This window comes from Prinia subflava, chromosome 4 (assembly GCF_021018805.1).
Source record: "Prinia subflava isolate CZ2003 ecotype Zambia chromosome 4, Cam_Psub_1.2, whole genome shotgun sequence".
Classification (NCBI taxonomy): Eukaryota; Metazoa; Chordata; class Aves; order Passeriformes; family Cisticolidae; genus Prinia; species Prinia subflava.
This window is the reverse complement of record NC_086250.1, coordinates 40,674,837-40,696,191: the sequence shown is the minus strand read 5'-3', so window position 1 is coordinate 40,696,191 and position 21,355 is coordinate 40,674,837. Positions and strand designations below refer to the sequence as shown.

The window sequence follows — 21,355 nt, the reverse complement described above, 5'->3', positions numbered from 1 at the left end:
TTATTAAGGCTGTGTATTTCTTTTTCTAAAACAGGTGATTGCTTTAGCCTTGTACCAGCAATTTTCTTCACAAACCTGGCTTGTTCTTAAAAATTAATGACAAGAAGATGTGGCAGGCTTCCAAGACCCTGATGCGAGTGTCACTTGGGCTGTCAGTGATGGGAATGTCTAATATAAGGAATAAAGAGCTGCTCTTTCTTGTGGTGCTACAGTAAACTTCATAGTTTTCATAAGCCTGAACATCAAAAGAAAGCAAGCAATGTTGCAGGCAGCCATTAAATACTTTTGTCTACTTCATGGAACACTGCTTGCTGAAGGAGAAATGAAACTGATACCATGTGGTTAGGCAGAAATGCAAATAAAATGCAGAAATACGTATTTTAATAGCTTGTGAAAGCCTCAGACTTAAATAGGTTAAAGGTGCATCAAGTCACCTCCTGCTGTAGTTCAGGAAATTTATGTAGTATTTTTAAACAGAATTGTCCAAGAAATTCGGATATTGAGGTGAATAAGTAACATGTTGGTCATGTTTATTGTTGGTCACAGTTCTCAGTTTGGAAAAAGCCTCACATAGGATTTTATTCTTCCTCTTTCCTCAGACAGCACATATTGGTCTTAATTATGAGCAGCAGTTTCTCCATTGTGCTGTTTTCCATCTGTTCAACTACACCAGTTTCCACAGAAATGCAAGCAAGTCCAGGCTGCATTTCAGTTTGTTCCCTCTTCCTGCTGCAAAGTGGTCAGGTGGTGTGTCCTGCTAGACATGGTGTTAAGGCTCCCTGTGGCCATAGGAAGTAGCCCTTCTTAGGCAGGAGGGCAGTAAATGAGAGGCTTTTAAAGGTTTATAGAATAGGAATTCAGCTGTTAGACATGTGCCATAGCTTATTCCTGTGGGAAGGTTTAACTCAAGCTCGGTAACAACCATAGGAAGTTTGATAGGCAGTTTATTTTTTCTTTCTTCAAAAGTGCAGCAGTGAACAGGGTCCTCTGGAAGGGCACTTTCTAAACAGATGTTCAAAACAGCAGAAATATACTCACAACATGCTACAGCAAAGTCTGCTCACATACAGAGAGAGTCATACAATGAAAATCCATTTTAATTGAATCACATGACAGCTGTTTCATTATGTTCAAATAGTATATTCAGCTTGATGAATCAGTCTCAAATTTCACTTGATTGAGAAGGTATTATACCCGCTTTGGGTGTGTGTTTCCATGTACATGTCCCTGCTACAGCTTCATTCCCCAAAATGAAGAAGCCCAGTTTTCTGGGCCCATGCTGGGTAAGCAGGGGCTGGCTGTATTCACTCATGCTGAAGTGATGATAATGAATGTTGGTTTGCTTTAGGGTAGCATAACAAAGTTATTAGTTGTATTTCTCCCTGTATAGTATCTACTTTACCAGATCAGAACATTAAAAAAATCATAGCTCTGCTTTTGATAATAATGATTTTAAAAAAGTAAAAAACATGATCACATTTTATCTAAACTCAACTCTGTACCAGTAAGGCCCTTTATTTAAAACTCTGTGCATTTAACATGAATGCCTTCCGTAACAAGGTATAGATGCAGCCATGGTCAAATAACACATGAAATGAATATCCAGAAAGACCATTTAATTTTAAAATAACTTAATTGGGAATTAGATCTGGTTAAGAGTCAAAGATCCTTCATAGTGGTTTTCTTAGTTATCAAGGATAAGAACTAACACTGTTCATTTGAGGCTGTAAAAATACTCAGAATTAACTGCTTTATGGCAACAGACACAAGTGATAAACTGCTCTAAATGCAATGGAAGGCAGGCAGCTCTTGGTTCCTGTTCTTCCTTCAACTACATGCTTAACAATTCTTAATATCAAAAGTGGGAGTGAATCAAATATTCTCCTGAACCACGAAGTGAGGACTGATTAATTCTGAATTTCAATTTAATACCACATTTACTACCTCTGCCAGATTTCAGGTATAGTGTGGTTCTCTGACAGTGAGTGTGTTAAATTACTGAGCCTTGTTACAGAATGCTTTACAGGTATGTGCAGACAGCAAGAGTATTAATTTGGGTAAAACATCTGGTCACTCATACTGAATAATCTGCATCAGTTCTGTCAACTTTCATATTACTAATTAGGTAAAAAATAAATCATTCAAAAGAAAGTGTCCTTGTTAGGGCTTAAAATCACTTTAAGAAATTAAGAAATGTAATAGAGTTACATTTCTGTACCCATAACAAAGTTTTTTTTCCAATAAGGAGCAACAGAATACACACTACTTGCACTGAAACTTAAGCAGAAACTTGATGTCCGACCCAGATAGGACTGATGAGGGTTTAATGTGCAGCAGTCAGTGTATTTCACACTAGCCTCCACACAGCTACCAAAATGAAGTTTAAACAAAGAACAAGTCTAAATTGCTAGAATTCTCCAAGCAAAACACTACCTATATGAGCTCAGTGTGTAAGAAAACCCTTGAGAGCATGAAGACAACTTTGGTTTGGGTTCTAGAGACAAAACAGTGTATAAACAATACTGGTGGCCAATACGAAAGCTTGAGAAACAAAAAGCAGGATAAAGCTACAGTTGTAGTTGAGGAAAAAAAAAAGTCCTGAGTTTCTGAAAGCATGTAAGGAGTCTGAATATCCAAACCCCTCTGCATTTATACAGATGCCTCAGCTGAAAAGCTACCTTTCAAGCTAATTCTTTTCTTCCAAATATTTGGTCACTCCTGAGAGATTTGAAACGAAAGTTCTATAAAAACCTAACCTGTAGACCACCACAGAAGTTTGCAACTCTAAGCTACATGAAGGATAACTTCTGTACCTCAGAATTAAAAGCCAAGAAAGTTCAACTTATTTGTTGTAGCACTGCTTGTATCCAGTTTGTGGATCTGCACACTGGGGTATGCATCTTCACAGTTTTGAGTCATACTTTGTTGCCTACTTAATGATTAGCTGAAATAATCATGCTCTCTGCTGGGGTAAGAGATGTGAAATAACTGAATATGAAATAGTTTGCTACGGTTTTTTTGACAAGGGAATGATTATCATGCGTGAAAACAGAGTTGATTTACCCACAAGCAATACAAAACTTGTCTTGCAGAAGATCCACAATGCAGTGTTTCCAGGTGGTGTTTTGCCAGTGAATCTATACAGAAGTTACATGGTAATGCAAGTTTGTGTGTTTTTCAAGATTTAGAAAGATACTTAGGTTTGGGTGCACATGACAGCTGCATTTCAGATAAGCCTAATCAGAACGTTGAAAAGACACCACCCTTTTGGAGGGAAACCAAATGACTTCTGACATGCAGACCTTTGGTGTGAAGGCCACTTTTTGCAGGTTCCAAGTAGTTAGATCTCAACCAAAAAGCAACACTTTATGAAGCATTTAAACTGCCTAAAATAGCTCTTAGCCTAATGTCTAGTGAGCAATGATTCTATGATTTATTTTTACCTAGTTTGCTTCCAAAATAATTTATCTTCAAGAATCTAATCAACATAAGAAGTTAGACAAATCAAGACATTTGAAGGTTAGAGACAGATCACCTCTACTGTGGTGCCCTGGTTGTTGGATTTTGTTTATTGTAGTATTACTTCTGTTTGTGTATTAAAAACAGACTGAAGACTTAGCTCAAAGCACAGGCACATTTGCTTGAGTACTTGTTAGTCTCAACAGACTCTTAACTCACTAGGAAGTCAGTCTAAAACCCTAAGAGGTTTTTCAGTAGTACACAGTAACCCAGCCCAGCATTTCAAAACAGAAGGAGGCTGAAATTACATTCTTGTTTGCAAGCTACCAAAGCTGTCCTACAAAATTCATTGGTCTCATCTAAAGCAGTCTCATTGAAAGAGACTATTTAGCAGGTGGGTTTTAATTCTGCACAAGACACTTGCTAGTCAGATCCTAGCTTTTGACTAATGCCCTCCTACTCTCTTTTGGGCTAGTTTGCTATTGTCCTTAACAGCCTGGAGCTCAGTACAGGAAACCTATAATTAAGCATACCTTTTAAGAAGGTCTGTGACACTGAATATGGGTGAGCATTACTGTGCAATAGCACCTGCCTATCTAACCTGACTCAAATACACATTTATTTATTTTTTAGAACAAAATAAACTGTTCAGCTTCATAGGCATAGGTTCACCTCTGTGCCTGTGATATGAAATGGTACTTGAAAGACAAAGGTGGTAATCAATGATCTGAGCAAGACAGATTAGCTGTGTCTAACAATTTACAGTTAGAGTTCAGCTGTAAAATATATATATTGCACAAGGCAACCAGCTAAAGACAAGGGGTTTCCTTCCAAACAGGGTTTGAAAAGCCCATTTAAAGTCTTCCAGCTGTAATCAGCGAAAGTTAACAGAGACAGACCTGCTGCAGTCACTGGAGGAACTGGTCACTAGGAGCCCACGGCAAGAGGCCCTTGAGGGTCTCACAAGAACTGTGCAGAAAACCTCCGAGCCCGCAGGCCGTGATTGCTGAACATGAGCCGCGGGTCAAACCTGTACCTGCAGAGAGAACACAGGCAGTGTGAGCTGCTCGGCTGGCAGCCATCTGCACTTCCAGACAGAGCTTGGTGCTAGGAGAGCCCTGGTGCAAGGCCATGTGAGAAGCTGCTTTCTCAGCAGTACACAGCACTGACAATTTCTATTACAGCAGATAAACTATAACAACACACAACCAGAAAGCTGAGTCTCCAAAGAAATAAATCCTAGCTACAATGTACAGGCAGCATAGGGGCATGTGTAACATCAAGCATTCAGGAGCTATATTCTAACAAAGCTTTGCTGTCCAAAATGACAGACTTATGTAGCACTTTAAGGACACTGTAAGGATATTTTAAATATAGCTTTAAAAAGCTTTGGTAAAAATTATTAGTGACTGAGTTTTGAGGCACAAAGTGCTATTTACTTCCAACAGCTAATACAGACAACTCAGAGGCTGCAGGAAACACACTTGTGAACAGCATCTCCAGGAACAATCAGAGATACTTGGACATACATACTTGGAAAATGCCTGCTGATAGAAACTAACAGAGCTTTTCCTGGTTTGCAGGCAAACCTGAGGTCAGTCTCTTGACTACTCAGAACAGCTGAAGTGTAGAGCTGTGCTAAGTCAACAGTGTCTGACAACATTGAAGTACCAGTATTCATATCATCAAAGTTATACATGGTAAGTTAAAATACAGATTAACCATTAAAAAATAAAGCATCAAGAAAATATATCTATTAAAAAACCAGTATGTATGACAATAATATATTCCATCACAAATACACTCTGTAAAAGGCAAATTTTAAAAATACAGTTATATTTGAAAGTGTTACAATAATGAGTGGTTGAGTTTACCCGGGATCAAAGACGCCTGGTGTACGGCACGTTGCCCCTGAGCAGGACTGCAGCATCATCAGTCGATAGTTCATCTTTTCTAGAATTTCTTGATCAATTGTTTTAGCAATGTTATTGATCTGGTGTGGATCTGCAGTCAAGTTATACACCTCCACAAACACCTGCAGAAGAAAGTTCCTGCACTGTATTACGTCCTGAATGCGAATTAACAGTCATATTATTTGAGAAGAACACCTTATGACAGCACACAGTCAGGATATTATTTTGAACTCCACTGCAGCAGCCTCACACATAAACTGTGTCCAGCCATGCAGCTACATGGTTAAAGACAGGACAGTGTGCAAGCAAAGCAAAGTTTTGCAGTAGCACAATTTTGTTGGAAAAGTTTTTACTTTCACCTAAAGTACTCACCTGCTACTGCAGATTCTTTTCCAACACTTGTCTTATGACTGTAAGACCACAGTAAGAGGCCTTGCCTAAGCTGGCAGTCTTTTTACTAATGGGTCTCAAAATAACAATTTCATGACCATCACATCAACATTCTATACTCAGACACTTAAGGGCTGTCAGACCCAGGCAGGTGTCTTGACTTCATGTAGAAAATATGCTGAATACAAGTATGCTACAGCCACAAACAGAAAAAGCTAATTCTGTGTGCATGTACTTTGAGGTTTGTCTGGAGGATTTAAGGGCAATTTGGTTTTTTTGGTACATTAAATCTCTAGACACTTCTGTGGGACAAATACTGGTCAACAGTATCTCAAGAATTTAGCTGTGGTTTTGTCTGTGTCAGAGTAGGAGGCCTAACTGCAGATGATACTGATAAAAACTGGCTGAGTTGTGTCTAACTTTGATAAAGACATATCTGGACAGACTTTGGCCTTTTTCTTACAAGGGTCACTGCAAGGTTATAGAAGCCACATTGTTGCACCTTCCCCACGTTGTTGATTTAACTTCAGCTAGCTCAGGTACGCAGAGTGACCCAAAAATGCCACAGCCATACTTTCTAAGTAGAAAAATCCCAAAGTGACGTGAAGAGTATTATTGAGTCAACTTTGGAATCTGCTTTTACAGAGAAATTCACAGGACTTGTTTAATTTGATCATAATTTTTCAGAAAGGGGAAAACCGAAGTGCACGGTCTGCTAATTGGTATTTCAGTTTCCTGTACAGCTTTTCACACTAACTGCAAAAACATCTTGTGGGATTTCCTCCCCTGGCTTAAGCTGCTCATTGTAGACTACCATACACCATGCTGTGTGGTGCACATTACTGGGCATACCTGCTGTTGATGCAGTGCCTGCACAGCTGCTCACAGCACAGTTTGTTGGATCTGTGACCCAACAGCCTCAGAGCCTTGTTGGAGCAGCTGTGTGCAAACAAGCACAACTAAAGATCAGCCCCATGACACACCACCTTTTGTACATACAGCACGTGCTCCCCAGGTGAGACTGAGCAGCCTCTGAACAAGGGACATTATGTCCCTCACACCCAAGCAACTCAAGCTAAGGTCAGAGACCTTTCTCATAGCTGTAACTTTACTGCTATTTTTGCCAGACAAACAAGCAAATAATAGATGAGCATTTATTAGCCTGGAATTTCAGGACTTCCCAAGTAAAAGAGTTGAATACTGGACCATCGCTGTTTACGTTATCAGAAAATACTCGTTCAAAAGAGACTGCCACATGGAATTAGGCTGAGAGACAGAACTGAAACCAGTCCAGCACAGATCCCTGTGAGGCTGTTAGGTGATACCAGAAGGTAATAATCATAGTTTAGGCCTCACTCTCCTCCCACACCCTTTTTTCCTCATTCTTCCCAGAACCTCGCTGCAGTTTTGGTCAAACATTCTCAACAGGCGATAAGTACTTCACTGTTTATCCTGCAAGCAATGCCAGTCTGCTCTCCAGAGTGCTTCATGGAAACCTTGAGAGCTGATAAGAGTGCAGACAGGCACACAGTTGTGCACAGCTGACATCTGCTAGTCAGACAGACTTACCTCCCGGTCATCAAATTCACAGTACTGCAGATCCCAGGAGGCTGACAGGGTCCTTACACAAGCATATGTGTTGTTATAGGAATCTTCACAGACACAGTCTGGGAAGCAGTGCTGTGAAGCAAGCAGCAAACAAACTTCAGGGCAGAAGATGAACTTTTCCTAGAGTCTGTACCAACTCATGCTTACTGCAGCTAACAGATGAACACCCAGATCTTAAGTTAACACGTACAAATTTCCACTGGGGATTTTAAGCAAAAGCTCTGTGTTGTTATTTAACTCACCATGATTAAGTGCATTTTGTCTGGGAAGGGAAGGTACGTGCACTAACGAGAATAGCACAATGCACTACTGAAGGCAGCACCAATGGGATGCTTTACTTTAGCAAAGCAATGCAAACCTGCTTTGATTTTGAGAGTAGCTAGTGACTTAAATAATCACCACAGACAAGAATTGTGCAATAAGGCTCCTGCAAGTTTAGAAAGAACATTATGTCACTGCCACACACTTGGCTTAAGCCCACACCTTCCTGCATCAGTCTCCAGCCCTGAGGCTCCACAGATTCCCTCTAAAAGGGTTTTTGTGATCTCTCTGGCCATACGGACATGTCAGTTCCACATGGCTGGATGGTCAAATGCTGCACAGGACCTACAGAGCTGGCTCCTACTTACCAACACACTGGGAGTTTACATACAGGACCAGGTTAACCCACACAGCAAACAGGTTTAATTGAGCAGCTATTTCCTAAAATTAACAGATCTTGTCTTACTTACTGTGACTCCAGGTCCTAGACCAGGACAGGTGGGATCACTGCCATTGTATCCTTCTCCTTGGTACTCCACCAAGAAGTCTGATCTCCATGTGACATTTTTGTCTCCTCTCTACAAGAATTTAACACAACTTAGTATCTACTGTACTGTGAAACAGAAAAAATTCTCTGTGCTTCGAATAACACTAACACTGCTCACTGCTTACTAGGCAATATCAGTCTTAAATAATTAGCTTTAGGCTAGAAGGTCTTGTGTAACTGGAAGACAAGGATTAAACTCCAAAAATATTAGTACATCTTCCTGTGAGGGTTTAAAATACTATCTTCAGTTTATAAAAGATATAAGTAATACCAAGTAGGAGCCACATGGCCAGATACTACTAGCCTACAGACAAGATCCCTGTAACAAGGCTGTTTCCCTTTCATTTGTATCACATTACCACAACAGCTGGAAAAAGACACTCTTGGCAAAAAAACAACCAAGAAAAAAAAGAAATAGCTTTAAGAAATAATTAGGTTTTAAGGTGGTCTATTTGTAGCTGCATTTTAAAGGACAGAGGAGGATGGAAGTTTACAGTTAATATACAGCACCACCACAGGCATACACAGCAAAACAATGAGTTTCAAATTTGATTTCACCAGAGTTTAAAATGCGTGCCTTTTACCTGTCTAAAGAACAGCTTACAGTTTGGATACAAGGTTTTAAGAGCAAAGCACCATTTTAAGTCTGGATGATCCTTCCAAATCTTGCTTTCCAAGTAAGCTGCCTTCAATTTTTAGACTAAATTTAATTAAAACTAAACAGATCACCTGCAAGCAGCTTTATTTAAATAGGCTTCTGCTCACCTATTAGAAAGGTCAAGTTTATTTTATAAAACCACATGCAGTCTTCTAGAGTTTGGCAGGAAACACTAGTTCTACTGAAAATGGAGTCAAACCAAAGATTTAATAAGAACAGTCTGCTTTTCTCCTATTCCTATGCTGAGAAATGTTAAGGAAAAAGGGAAGGAAAATGCAAGGTGGAAACAAAATACAGGCTTCAAAATAAGAATTAATACAAATCTGAGAATTATCCAAAGGATGACATAACTTTCTATTATGATATGACCACGAAGTTGTAGTGCTTATGAAAATACAACTGCATTTAAACATACCTACTTTTTCACTCAGCTATGAGCATCCCATGTGGAAACAACATCAAAGGAAGAATCTGGGTTATGAGTCAACCTACTCTATCAAAGGAAGTAACATTGACTTTGAAGAATTACCCCTGCAAGAATCAGTGGTTACTATCCCTGTCCCTACTTACCAACAGTGGCAACAGTGACATCCCGTCCATCTGGGTCTTATTCAAGTCATATCCCGCAATATCCAGAATAGTGGGACCCAAATCAATATTTGCAACAAGCATCTGCAGGATGAGAAGAGCTTAACTTCAGAAGTTCAGAACCTATTTCGAATACTCATATTTGTAGGTGCATCTAAACACTACTTAATTTCATTTTTATGGGCTAATGGACCCTGTAACATTGAAAAGCAATGGTAGGGGAATTTGGAAAGTGAGTTCAAAATTCATTTGCTTTTGTGGCCTGCAATGGCTTAATTTGATTCAAGCAGGAACAGACAGCTTTTTATAATGAGGTCTCTGCACTTTCTACCACTCTTTTTCATTTAATGGATACGTATATATGCAGGGCAACAAATTAATAGCTAGAGTTGTAACTGAAACAACATTAAAAATAAATCTTGTACTGGGATCTCCCTTCTTTCTTACCTTGTTTGTCTGATTTGGTTTTATCCCTGGTCCTCGAACTAGCAATGGAACTTTGATATCAAACTCATAGAGCTGCCGCTTGTCTATTGGCAAAGAAAACTGGCCTAAATGAGAGAAGATGGAAAAGTTAAATGGCTCCTTGTTTACATTATCTGCCTTGTGCTACCATAGAGTGGTTTGGGTTGGAAGGGACCTTACAAAGATCATCGAGGTTCCACCCCCTCTGCTATGGGCACATAATTGCCACCACTCCATTTTTAAAGAAGGGAGGTTCTTAACCATATTAACAATTGGAGGACAGAAGAAAGAACTTCAAAATATAAGCTGTATCTTACAAAATTTAACAGCTTAAATACTGCACTTTTAGTTGTACAATGTGATACAGACAGGTCTTTGACAGGTTTTCACTGGTTAACCCTCTTACACAAACTCTTCCTATAGAACACAGAGACTCTTCCTTTATTTCTGTCCTGATTTTTTGCATACAGGGTACACTGGTAGAAATTAATGCTGAAAACCACAACTAACCAAACAAAAAAAAACAACAGTAAAATCCCAAACACCCCACACTGCAACTCCAGATTGTTTTGCAATTCAAACAAGTACTTCTAACATCTATAGTTTTCCACAGCTGCTGTTCCCATTTTCTGGAGTGGTCATGAGGGTGAAAGGTTATGCAATTCCTGGATCTTCTACAAATAAGCAGTGGAATTTTTACCAGTGTGGAAGCCATTGTCTGACGTGTAGAAGATGTAAGTGTTGTCTAACTCTCCATTCACTTCCAATTTCTTCACCAGTTTCTCTACCAGGTCATCTACTGACAGCAGAGTTTGCCACCTATACAGAAACAAAGTACTTTGCATTCGAGTGGGAAAAAATCAAAATAACCCTGACTGCAAGTAGGGCATTTATATCCTGATTCCAGGCAGCAGTATATGCTCTGTAAATGAATTACAGATTCCAAAAACAAGCTTCATAGACTACCACACTGGTTTTTTAAGGCTGCAATTAAAGATAGAAAGAGACTGTTTGTCCTCAGTTCTTGTTGATTTCTGTAGTGTCTGTGAAAGACATCAAAATGCTGATTACTTCTTATCCGGGCACAGCGAAGATCAACCTTGAAGCGTCACGGTGACAGAGTCAGTTATCTCCTGCAAGGTCACTTGTTATTAGTTCTTTATATGGAGTTTAATATTAAAATGCAAAACAACCATGAATTTAGTTGTCTTATTGGGATCCTTTCTGTTTGAAAACTGTACCAGCTGTTTTGTATCACTCATGTAATGTCAGGGTGCATTATTTCAGAGTATCTAAAGCCTTCAACAGCTACAAGTTCTTTTCTTTGTCATGGAGTTTGCTGTTGAGAAGAGTGACTGCTTCTACTTCTCTCTATTGACCAGTACCATGCCAAATTAATTACAGCTATTCAATTCTTGGAATCTGTTGTCCCTTGGCCTAAAATTTTGTTGCATAATTTTATCCTTATGTTTTAGAAAGCAAAAGTCTGAAAAATCTTGGGTGTCCACCTCCAAAGTGACAAGATAATGTCTGGTAACTGCCCAAAATTAAGATCAACACCTAAGGTAATGTTTGTTTGAAAACTTTTAAAGAAAACACACCTGTAGTGTAAACAAATACCCTTGCTCTCTATTAATAAAGGGAACAAGTCATGTCTGCACATTATTCCCCACATCCCCTTTATAAAAAGGAATCTAGCACCTTCCCTGGCCAGTCAGGTATTCCCATGTACAGACTGAAAGACAAGATGAATAAATCAGATTAGCTGGCAGACAGATCAACTACATTTGATGTACATCATGTAAGAAACTGGAATTAAGTGAAGTAGAAAGTCAGGCCATTTTCTTAAATGAAAACCTGTTGTGCACTGAAAGAAAAGCAATAGAGAGACCAAGTGTGATTGGTCTCTTTTGTGACAAACAATGGCAACATTTGTGAATATGGTACTTCTGAAGCCAAAGTTTATTTGCAAAATATAAACAAAGTCAGGAGGTTTTCTGAGAGAGGAGCCAGAGAACAATCTGACATCGATTGTCAGACTTACTACAACTTTTTAAAAAAATCTACACCTTACAAATTCTGATTAGAAACCTTAAGCAACAAAAAAGTTCTTACCGTTTTCTATAAGCGTCATCAAGAAACTGTATTGAAGAGTTGCTCATTGGAGTCTTTGCTTGTCGAATTAACCAATGCTTGTTCTAAAGAAAAAAAAAAACAATTACAAAAACGATTCCTGTGACAAAGTGAGGCAATGCTATCAAACTGACCTGACCTCAGTTTTCCCTGCTGGTTCATGTAAAGTCTAAGTTTCAAGGGCAGGATACATAACAGCTCCATTATGCTCAGCCCTTGATGAGAAGAAAACAGATGTGGATCTTTCCAAAGCAGTTCAAGGAAGAAAACTGTGAAAGGATCTAGGGAAGGCTCTCTCAGAGGTGAAATGTGTGATAGCATAAGACAGATGTGAGGAAAACAATGCAAAGCATTGAGCATCATTGTAAGACTGGACTTGGTGAGGTACTTTTGGGACTAATATTGGTGAGTATCCCAACAGGTAGCAAGGTAGGCAAAAGCTCCTGCACACAAAGCAATTAGAATTACTTAAGTTATAAACAGGTGAATTCAAATATCTGTAACAGTGCCACTATCAGATTCTTGGCAGGTGAAATCAGGGCTGGTGACAACTGAATGGAACAGAACATTACAGTTTTGTTTAGATTTTGACTCCAAACAAGAGCATTTCTTTAGCTGCAGCATCATGGATTCTTCTAGATGCATCCCAAATTTTCAGAAACAGCCCCTTTCTTTCTTTCCTCACCTACATCACCAAAGTAATGGAGATGATGTATTCATAGAAAAAGTGATACTCCCACACTGAAGGACCAGTGTGAGCTGGGTCACCTGCTGTACAAATACATGGGAAGGTCTGCTGTGAACAACCTGAAGGTTAGTATTAGTGGGAATCAGAACAAAGAATATGGTCATGTCACTGCAGCTTTATGTTTTCTCATTTAGTAGGTCAGAGATGACCCACTCGTCACCCTCAGCTTGAGCCTGTATTTAGCTGGTCACTCCTCTGTGTAGAGCCTCTTGCTAGGCAATTTCCTCCTATCACAAGCAAATGACTGAAGCACTCAGGTTTTAGGGACTCACTACAAAATGACTCACATCTGCAATTACTCAGTTTCCCTGTTTTCTGCTCTTGACTACTGAAGGAAAGATTTTTGGCATGGAGACATAATACTAAGTCCAGTTTACTTTAATTCAGTTGTATTCAGCTGTTTCTTTTATAGTAGTTGTAAAACAATTCTCTGTAGAGACACAATCTATCTCAGCTCAGAGAGGAAAAAGTCAGGAAATACAGCACAAATCCTATCTTCAGCTCAGCAGAAGTTCTTCAGAGAACAAAGGAGCTGGCAACATCACCAGTGCACCAGCCACCTTTCACAAGGGCTGTGCTTAGGAGAGGAGCCTTGTAAGGCACAACCACACTGGGCAACTCAGGCAGGTAAGCAACCTAGTGCAGCAGAATCCACCTCTTTGAGTATTTTCTTCTTACCTTTCTCTGAAGTTTCAAAAACTTCACAGGGCACTCAAACACCTTTGTGGATTTCAACAAAGTCCCCATTGACTCAGAGTTCTCAAATCTGCTTCCCTGTCATGTCTCTTTCAGCACTTACATACAAAGCAGACCACCAATCCTGCTGCCTCCCTAAGCCCCATTCTTGGAGAAATTTTAGGAGATCGAGACAATATCCAATGTACTGCCAGCAGAATCAGAACACAGCTGAGCTCTGATTTTGCAGGAAAAACAAGGCATGCAAGGGAGATACCAAACAGATACCTTAATCAACTTCTCTTTTAGAACAGCTTAGATAAAACTCATCTGGACTATTAATAATTCTGCTTGGGAATCCAGACAGCTGCTGATCATTTCACACAATTCATAGCTGAGGATCCAAAGCAGAAGGTAAACTCAGACTGACCAGTGACGTACACAAGAGCTTGATTCCTATTTTTCATGCAGAGATTCTGTCTAAATAGTTCCTCTTGGTAGCCCTTGCCCACATCCAGTATAAGGAAGTGAGGCAACATTTATTTAGGAGTCAAGACTGTACAATCCAAGACTGTCATGCAAGTATTACAACATCAGTGAGGGTCTTAGCCTATTCATGTGTTTACTGCTGTTGCAGGAATCATGCTTGCCATAGAGAGTAAAGAAGCTCTAGAAAACACTGAAGCTCCAAGAAGGCTTAAGCTTCAAGACCAAAGCACTGCCAGCTGCAGAAATGCACATTAGCTGTGTCTAGGAGGAAGGCAATCTTCCTTCTAGTCTGTTCCTCCAGTAAAACTGCTGTATCCACAGATTTTATTTGCCAAATATTAAGTCCAGCATTTTGCTCTGTGTTATACAGACACATGCAGAGCTTTTACACCACATAAGGAAACTCCACAGTGCATATTTTGCTAGCTGCTGACTTCACTGGTCAAGTTAAATCGCTATTTTAAAAGCGCTCTATTACAGTAACAGAGTCTTAAGACAAAATGTAGAATCCCTTTATGGAAGGAAAAACCTCATTCTGATTCCTACTCCCTAGTTTGAAACCTAAAAATATTGGGCTAAAGTATTTGTTACTGCCTGCAGCCCTTTTCTGTCCTTTTATTCATGTTTTGCTATCATACTGATGGGCACATGGTCATTTTGCAAGCTACAGTCCTTGGCTAAAAACAAGTTTCATTCTGACTGCAGCAGACACAGTGACCTGAAGCATGACTGGGCTCCTGATAGGCATTTAGGCAATGTTATCTCAGTCTTCAAATTTGAAGCAAATCTTGAAGTGAAATAATTGAACACTGAACAGCGATGGGTTCTATATTTTAGATTACTTGAATCAAAAATACAAAACTTCCGTAAGTTTTCACCAAATTAACTGCTTGTGAAACTCACTTACTGGCAGAGTAAATTGCAGCAGATTTGCTGGTCTGAGTTAGACCAAATCTGACCATATTTGGTGGCAGTGGAAAGTACTGCCCTGTCACAAGGATGTCTGAATTTGTAACATTAGGTTATTTTAGCAAATGCAAGGCAAGTTCTCGAACCACTTAGTAACTCTGGGCCTTATGGTTTATGATTCCAGAGTCCCCTGATTAGTCTGACATGCTTTCACCTTGGGGAAACTTTGCCACAAGCTCAAGGAATGGACTGCCCCCATCCATGAGCAGATGTGTGAAAGAAGACAGGGCTCTTGCCACTCTTCACCCAAGTCTTTGAGTAGCACATTACCTGTGTGTTCCCCTGGACATACTGAGAGCAATCATAAGAAATTTTTAAGAGCTTCAGAAGAGTCTAGAAATGGGACACAGAATTCACTTTTTATCTTTATCAATCATAATTCCATTGTACTACCATATCACTTTTGCCACTATGTTGTTTTTCTTTGCAAGCCATTAGTGTGCAAGTATCTCAAAGTCACAATAAACTTATCTGACCCTGACACACACCAGTTTAACATGATTAAACAATCAGTAGTCACAGTACTTGCCTATTCCAATCTAACATGCAAGTCAGAGCCTTCTGCTCTCACAAACTAGAATAACCTACACAGGTTCTTGCTAGTTAGCTTACCTTGCCATGAATATTAAAATTGCTGTTTCTTGGTGCACTGACATTCTGAAAGCTCTTTGTATACTGTGGAGCAGGTGTCCAAGGGGAGTGCGGTGCTGGCGTTGCAATCATCATAAAGAAGGGTTCAAAATTAGATTTGTACTCCAAGAAGTCCAATGACATGTTGGCCTGTGAGCAGTGTTGGTGGAGAAGAAAAGTCATGCCTCAAAGGAAAACAGCAACTATTTGACAAATCCAAACTAGACATTCATAACTTATTTAGAGCTCAGTATATAATACTGCAAACATTTAAACTATTTCAAAAACTTACTTGCTCATCTAAATGTCTAGAGCAGCAGCTCATGATGAAAATAATCCCAAGTGCTCATCTTAAACAAATCATTTTTCCCACATCTTCAAACAATTTTCTACTTCAGACCCTTGCATTAATTAGACCTGGAAAACTCTTTAGAAGTTTGTGCCTGTTCCAAGTACAACAAAATCCACCTCTACTCTGGTTTAATCAAGTAAAATCAGAGCTTTCGTCAACATAATCCAAGAAACTTAAAGATGCCATCTCCTATCTGACAGACCCCAGTTTAAGAACTACAACTTTCTTCAGAAATGGCAATAGTTCTGAAAAAAAATAAATTCAGCCCCACTGTTTATAGCCTATGCTCCTTCTACAGCAAACTGCAGGACTACAAGGGTGAAGACAGAAGGTCTGGTGAAGAACAGTGCCAAAATGAACTCACTCACACCACTGCACTTTCATTTTCATTGCAGCCTACACACAATTTCAAGTAGCAAGCTAGAAGAAATTGCAAGTTCCATTTTCACTTCCCCTAGGTCAGCCTTCCGAATTAAAGCTTCAAAGATATTACTTGTAGATGAGTTCTTCCGTATTCAAATCTTGCAACATTTTTTTCCTGCCTGATTAGTATACCCCATTTTGGATATCTCTAGGAAAAAAAAACCCCACAATACACCAGGAATTCCCCCTTCCTTCTAAATTTAGTATCTAAGCAAATAGGGCTCAACTTTAATTATATGACAGCAGAGTCAAGGAAGATAAGAACCATTCAGAAACTCATTGTGGTAGCCAACTTTGATTTCATTAGGAGCTTAAACTGCAGCATGTGAGAAGCGCAGTACAAAGATTCACATGTTTGGATGCTTAATACCAGACTCAAGTAGCCAGTTGTCCTTAGACAAGAAAGCTTGACGATCACATCAAGCAACACAGAAACTTTGCATAAGGAATAAATTGCTTATTTGTGCACTGCCCAGCAAGTGAATTAAACACTGTCTCTGAAATGCTGAATACATGTTTAGTAACTACAGGAAGAAAGTAGAATGCAATACACTGAAAATCGTGATACAGTGCTGTATCAATAGGTAACATACCACAAATAAGCAGTTTATGCAACAATGACCTGCTGGACAAAATGCTTACGAGCTGCTGAAGGATCAAAAAACAGTGCCAGTAATAGGATAGTCTCACTTCTAGCTTATCAATTCCAATCTAGCTTTAGACAATGTAAATCTAAATTTAATCAGACAGCTGTTCAGTACCCTAAGAAACATCAATCAGTGCTGTTGCTAGTGAGCAGCTGTCTCTGAGTTCCCAGTGGAATTAAACTCCTCAGGGTCTCAATGAAGCACTACAAGACTACACAAGGAGACATTTCTAGAGAAGAATTTTTGAGTGCTAACCTATATACTGTAACACAGTACCAACCTATACACTGTAGCAGCATGTTAAATTATGACTCCAGCTTGGCAGATGGGGACACTCCCCCTCACCCATAGCCCCTGCGGCTTGCCAAACACAGCCCTAAGAGAGCTGAAGTAACTTTTCCGACCTTCCTTAAAGAATCTGACATCTTTGTTACCTTTCTTTATTTCATGTGGATAAAGAAGTCAAAACCTCCCCTGATCAGCTACACATTGTCCTCATATACTATGAAGGATTGATTAGGCTTTAATATTTACAAGTTATCATACTAATGGAGTTGGAGACTACAAGATACTAACACATCATAATACCTAAGAAACAAAATATAGTGCAAAGTTTATTTTTACGTGCTTCCTACCGAAATCTTGGCCCAGTTAATCTGTTACAGAAGTTGCATATTATAATGAAACATATCCTCGTATGAAATAATTTAAATTGCTGTCTACCTGTTCCTCATGCAGCACAGCAGTCAGTATTAACTCCTCAGTGAGGCTCCTGGCTAGCAACTGCCCAGCTGGAATCCCTTTCCACAGCTCAAACATAAACCTGTCATTTCTAAATATACTCAGAGTGTTGCTTTGCTGACAAACACCCACCTACCCTCACAACAGTACAACTGTCCATTTGTGAATAACGGAGCCTAACAAATTATCTCACCCTTCCCCAAGTCCCCAGCACGAGGCGTTATCTGGTCATAAGCAGCTTCTGTACCCCACATTGAAAAATTTCTTACCAGTACATCTGTCAGATAATCTACGCTGTAGTTCTCGCCATGCCGTCGTGCTTTGCCATTTACTGAGAGAGTATAGTTGTAGTACTTTGAATTTTTCTCCTGTGAAAAAGAAAAGAGACACAGATACTTATGCAAAGCAACATGTACCTTGATTACTTGAAATAATCCAAATTAATTGCCTGTGAGCACTTGTCAAATAGGTTATGAGAATTTGCCATAAGGATACTGCAAAAATTCTCAGAAGTGGTCTCCATCAACAAAACTGGTTTTATTGCTATCTCACACTGCTCTGGCTTTACAAATTGTTTTTTTTTTTTCTCCAGGCACTCAGTAGGAGTACCCCTTGTAAAAGCCACAGATCTGATGTACAGTTAAGAAAAAGGGGGGGGGGGAATTTGCATTAAATCATTAGATGTTCTTTTCCTGCTCTTTCATGACCAGCAAAGTTAGCACATAAGTTGGATTATACAGCAACCAAAATTAAGTTGTTAAAAAAAAAAAAAGAAAATTCACGTACCAAAGCATACCAAAAACTCCATCCAGGAGGGACGTGACCTACTCCCCCTGCATCCTCTGCTCCATACTGAAAAAAAGACATCATGACTCACAGTTTCAATTATGATGAATCAAAGCTAGACATTATGCTTCATATGCATGTGCTTATTCAACACTACTCAGAAACCATGTTAAGCCAAATTCAATTTCAGAATGGGGAAAAACCACATATATATGCATATAAAAACAAATGTAGGGCCTGTTAAAGAAACCAGGGTTCAATAACTAGACAGTAACTGAAAGCTTAGCAATCACCAGTAAAATTTAAATATTATTCCCTGCTCCATTCTGCATGTGAAAATATGCAGACATCCTGGAGAACAAAGTGTACATCATCAAATAATGAGTGGTGATCAAAACATCCATGTGACAAGACACTTGCAGGCTTCGTGATAACAGTTCACAAGATACTGCAGAGAATTCCACACAGACCAACAGCTTCCCTCATCCTCCCCCAGCAAGGGTAGGAACTTCGAGTGATGCTAGCCTCTTGTCATCTCACTGCCAAACACTCTGCAACAACTAGCCTTTAACACAAATAGGGAAAGCAGCTGCTGAGTCAGTGCCAAACTCAAAACAGAGGGTGCCTTAGAGCAACACAACGGGTTTTCTCAGCCCTCTCCCATCTACATGGCCTGCCCAACTGCAGGCATGAGAGACTCTGCTGAGTCAAGGGATGCTCAGAGGAAGCCAGCTAAGTCTCCCTTCCCCTTGCTGCCTCAGAAACATCAGCAGACACAAATTTGTGCCTATAAAAATTCACGTTCCATTGTTTTATTGTACCACCAATGTTCTCCACCATGAGACACAAAGAAAACCTGCTGTTAAGAACCCTGTAGCTCATCTAACCCCTAATCCAATTCCATCACACAAGGAGACAAGGAAAGCCTTACAGCTTTCAGTGCTGAATTTTACACCTCACTGTGAACTACTAGAAACTATAATCTAGTTAAAAAGACAAAAACCCTAAAGCACACACATACAAGTGACTCAATAGTGAAGTGTTGGGTAACCACTGTAAAAGAGCTCTGAAAATATCTGTTCTCCTGAGGAATTTGCCTCTTATTTAACTCTTAAAACAACCCCATGCTCCCCAAAAAATAAAGCACACCAAATACCTCATTTAAATATTTTCCAGCAAAGAACGTTTGGTAACCACACATAGCTTTGAGCAGCGCTGGGAAGGTGTATGGTTCTTGAATCTTCTGCCATAACTTGCTGCTACAGTTCCCTTCCAGGGTGTTATTGACAACGTGATGATTATGTGGATATTTTCCTGTTAAAATGCTAGCTCGACTGGGACAGCAAAGTGCACTGGGGACATACTGGAAAAACAGAATGAGGTGATTTAAGACAGGGATAGTAAAACAATTTTATGTCAAAATTTATAGTTTTTAAATATCAGCTAACAGGTTGATTAATATGTTCACCAACAGTAAAACCTACTTCTTTCTGGACACCCAGATTTATATACCAAGTATTTTCACTAGCAAAAACTGCACATGAAGCCAGTTTCAGGCCTCTGCAGCGCATGCCCTTCAACTTCTCACCACCAGATTGGACATGGGTTTTAGTATATTTAAAATACTGTTTGATCATTGACTCACTCCATTATTCTAGCCACGGAGATACACTAGAATATGAAAAGAGTGAAGTGACTTTTCATTGTGCATGAAGCTGATAAAAGTTTTGAGCAGCTTCTTTTAATGCTTCTCAGTTTGCAATAGGAATATTCAGACTACGCAGTTTTACTTACAGATTAAGGAAGTGAGCACAAGTGCTTTCAAAAAGTGAAACTTTACAGATTTTGAACATGACTTTAAGTTATATTCATTTTAAGACATGAAAGTAGGTAGCGATTGAATTTTAAAAACCCCACATCCATATCTACAGGTTTCACAAAACCGATACCATTTTTTGAGACCTCAGATGACCTAAGATACAAAATACATAATTGCACACACCTCAGAAGTTCAGAGCGTTAATGCAAACACTTACTGCATTTACGAAGGTTATTCCCATCTGGGCAATAAGAGCGTTAGTCTTCTTTAGGGGGGTCTGAAAGGAAAGCACCAAAAGGGTATCAGCTAAAAATGCAAGGATGCCAGGTAAAGCCAGGGACTTGAAGCGGGCTGCCTGGAAAAAGGCACAACACCCCAGTTTTTAGGCACCACGCCGGCAAGGCATTATGAGTGCCCTTTTCTTCTCGCTAGGGCCTGGCGTGGCCACAGCGATTGCACAAGCCGGCCCAAGCGAGCACAAGTGCGGGGACTTTCCAGGGGTACCTGCAGCGGCAGAGGCTGCTCTGAAGAGGGCCCAGCGCCGGCCCAGCCGAGCCCCGGCGGCTCCGCAGAGCGGCTCATGCCCCCGCGGAAGCCGCACCGTGCCGCTCCCCTCGCGGGGCTGCCCGGCCTGAGGCCGCAGTGAGCCCCTGCCCGGCTGCGGGCTGGGCCCAGCGCGCCCACCCCCGCGGCCGGAGCGACCCTCGCCCCACACCGCGCCCGCGGGCTCGGGCTCGCCCTCCGACAGCCAGGTACGAGCCCCCCTCGCCCTGCTGCCGCCAGCCCGCGCCCCCCGCCGCAGGGTTACCATGCCGCCCAGGCAGACGTCCTGGTCATCGGTGAGGATAAGCACCACGTTGGGCCTCCGCGCCTGCCGGCCTGCCCGCGCCGGGCCGAGCAGCAGCAGCACGGCCAGCAGCAGCGCCCGGAGCAGCGCGGCGGGGGACATGGCGGGGCCGGGCGGGTCGGGGCCGCCACAGGCGCGGAGCGGCCGCGGAGCCGGAGCAGCAGCAGCGCGGGCCGGCCCCGCCCCCGGCATATGACCCGGGCGCGC

The 21,355-nt window shown here is 40.7% G+C and overlaps 1 protein-coding gene across 3 annotated transcripts in view; it reads right to left on the bottom strand.

Moving 5' to 3' along the window:
• GNS (glucosamine (N-acetyl)-6-sulfatase) overlaps positions 1-21,355 on the bottom strand; it is a 26,882-nt gene extending 5,527 nt beyond the window's left edge. The window contains exons 1-15 of one of the 3 annotated variants that reach the window (XR_010080261.1): positions 21,110-21,355; positions 20,519-20,578; positions 19,639-19,845; positions 18,483-18,548; positions 17,966-18,064; positions 15,516-15,683; positions 12,005-12,087; positions 10,590-10,708; positions 9,872-9,975; positions 9,407-9,508; positions 8,102-8,209; positions 7,332-7,442; positions 5,334-5,494; positions 4,359-4,495; positions 927-1,002 (exon numbers count right to left, since the gene is read on the bottom strand). Coding sequence is in view for 1 of the 3 variants with exons in the window: in XM_063396544.1 (XP_063252614.1) it covers positions 4,420-4,495; positions 5,334-5,494; positions 7,332-7,442; positions 8,102-8,209; positions 9,407-9,508; positions 9,872-9,975; positions 10,590-10,708; positions 12,005-12,087; positions 15,516-15,683; positions 17,966-18,064; positions 18,483-18,548; positions 19,639-19,845; positions 20,519-20,578; positions 21,110-21,340 (1,695 nt within the window). In the remaining 2 variants the exon portion in view is untranslated. Of the gene's footprint in view, positions 1-926; positions 4,496-5,333; positions 5,495-7,331; positions 7,443-8,101; positions 8,210-9,406; positions 9,509-9,871; positions 9,976-10,589; positions 10,709-12,004; positions 12,088-15,515; positions 15,684-17,965; positions 18,065-18,482; positions 18,549-19,638; positions 19,846-20,518; positions 20,579-21,109 lie in introns of those variants that run through there. The other 2 variants (XR_010080262.1, XM_063396544.1) reach the window with 2 other exon arrangements.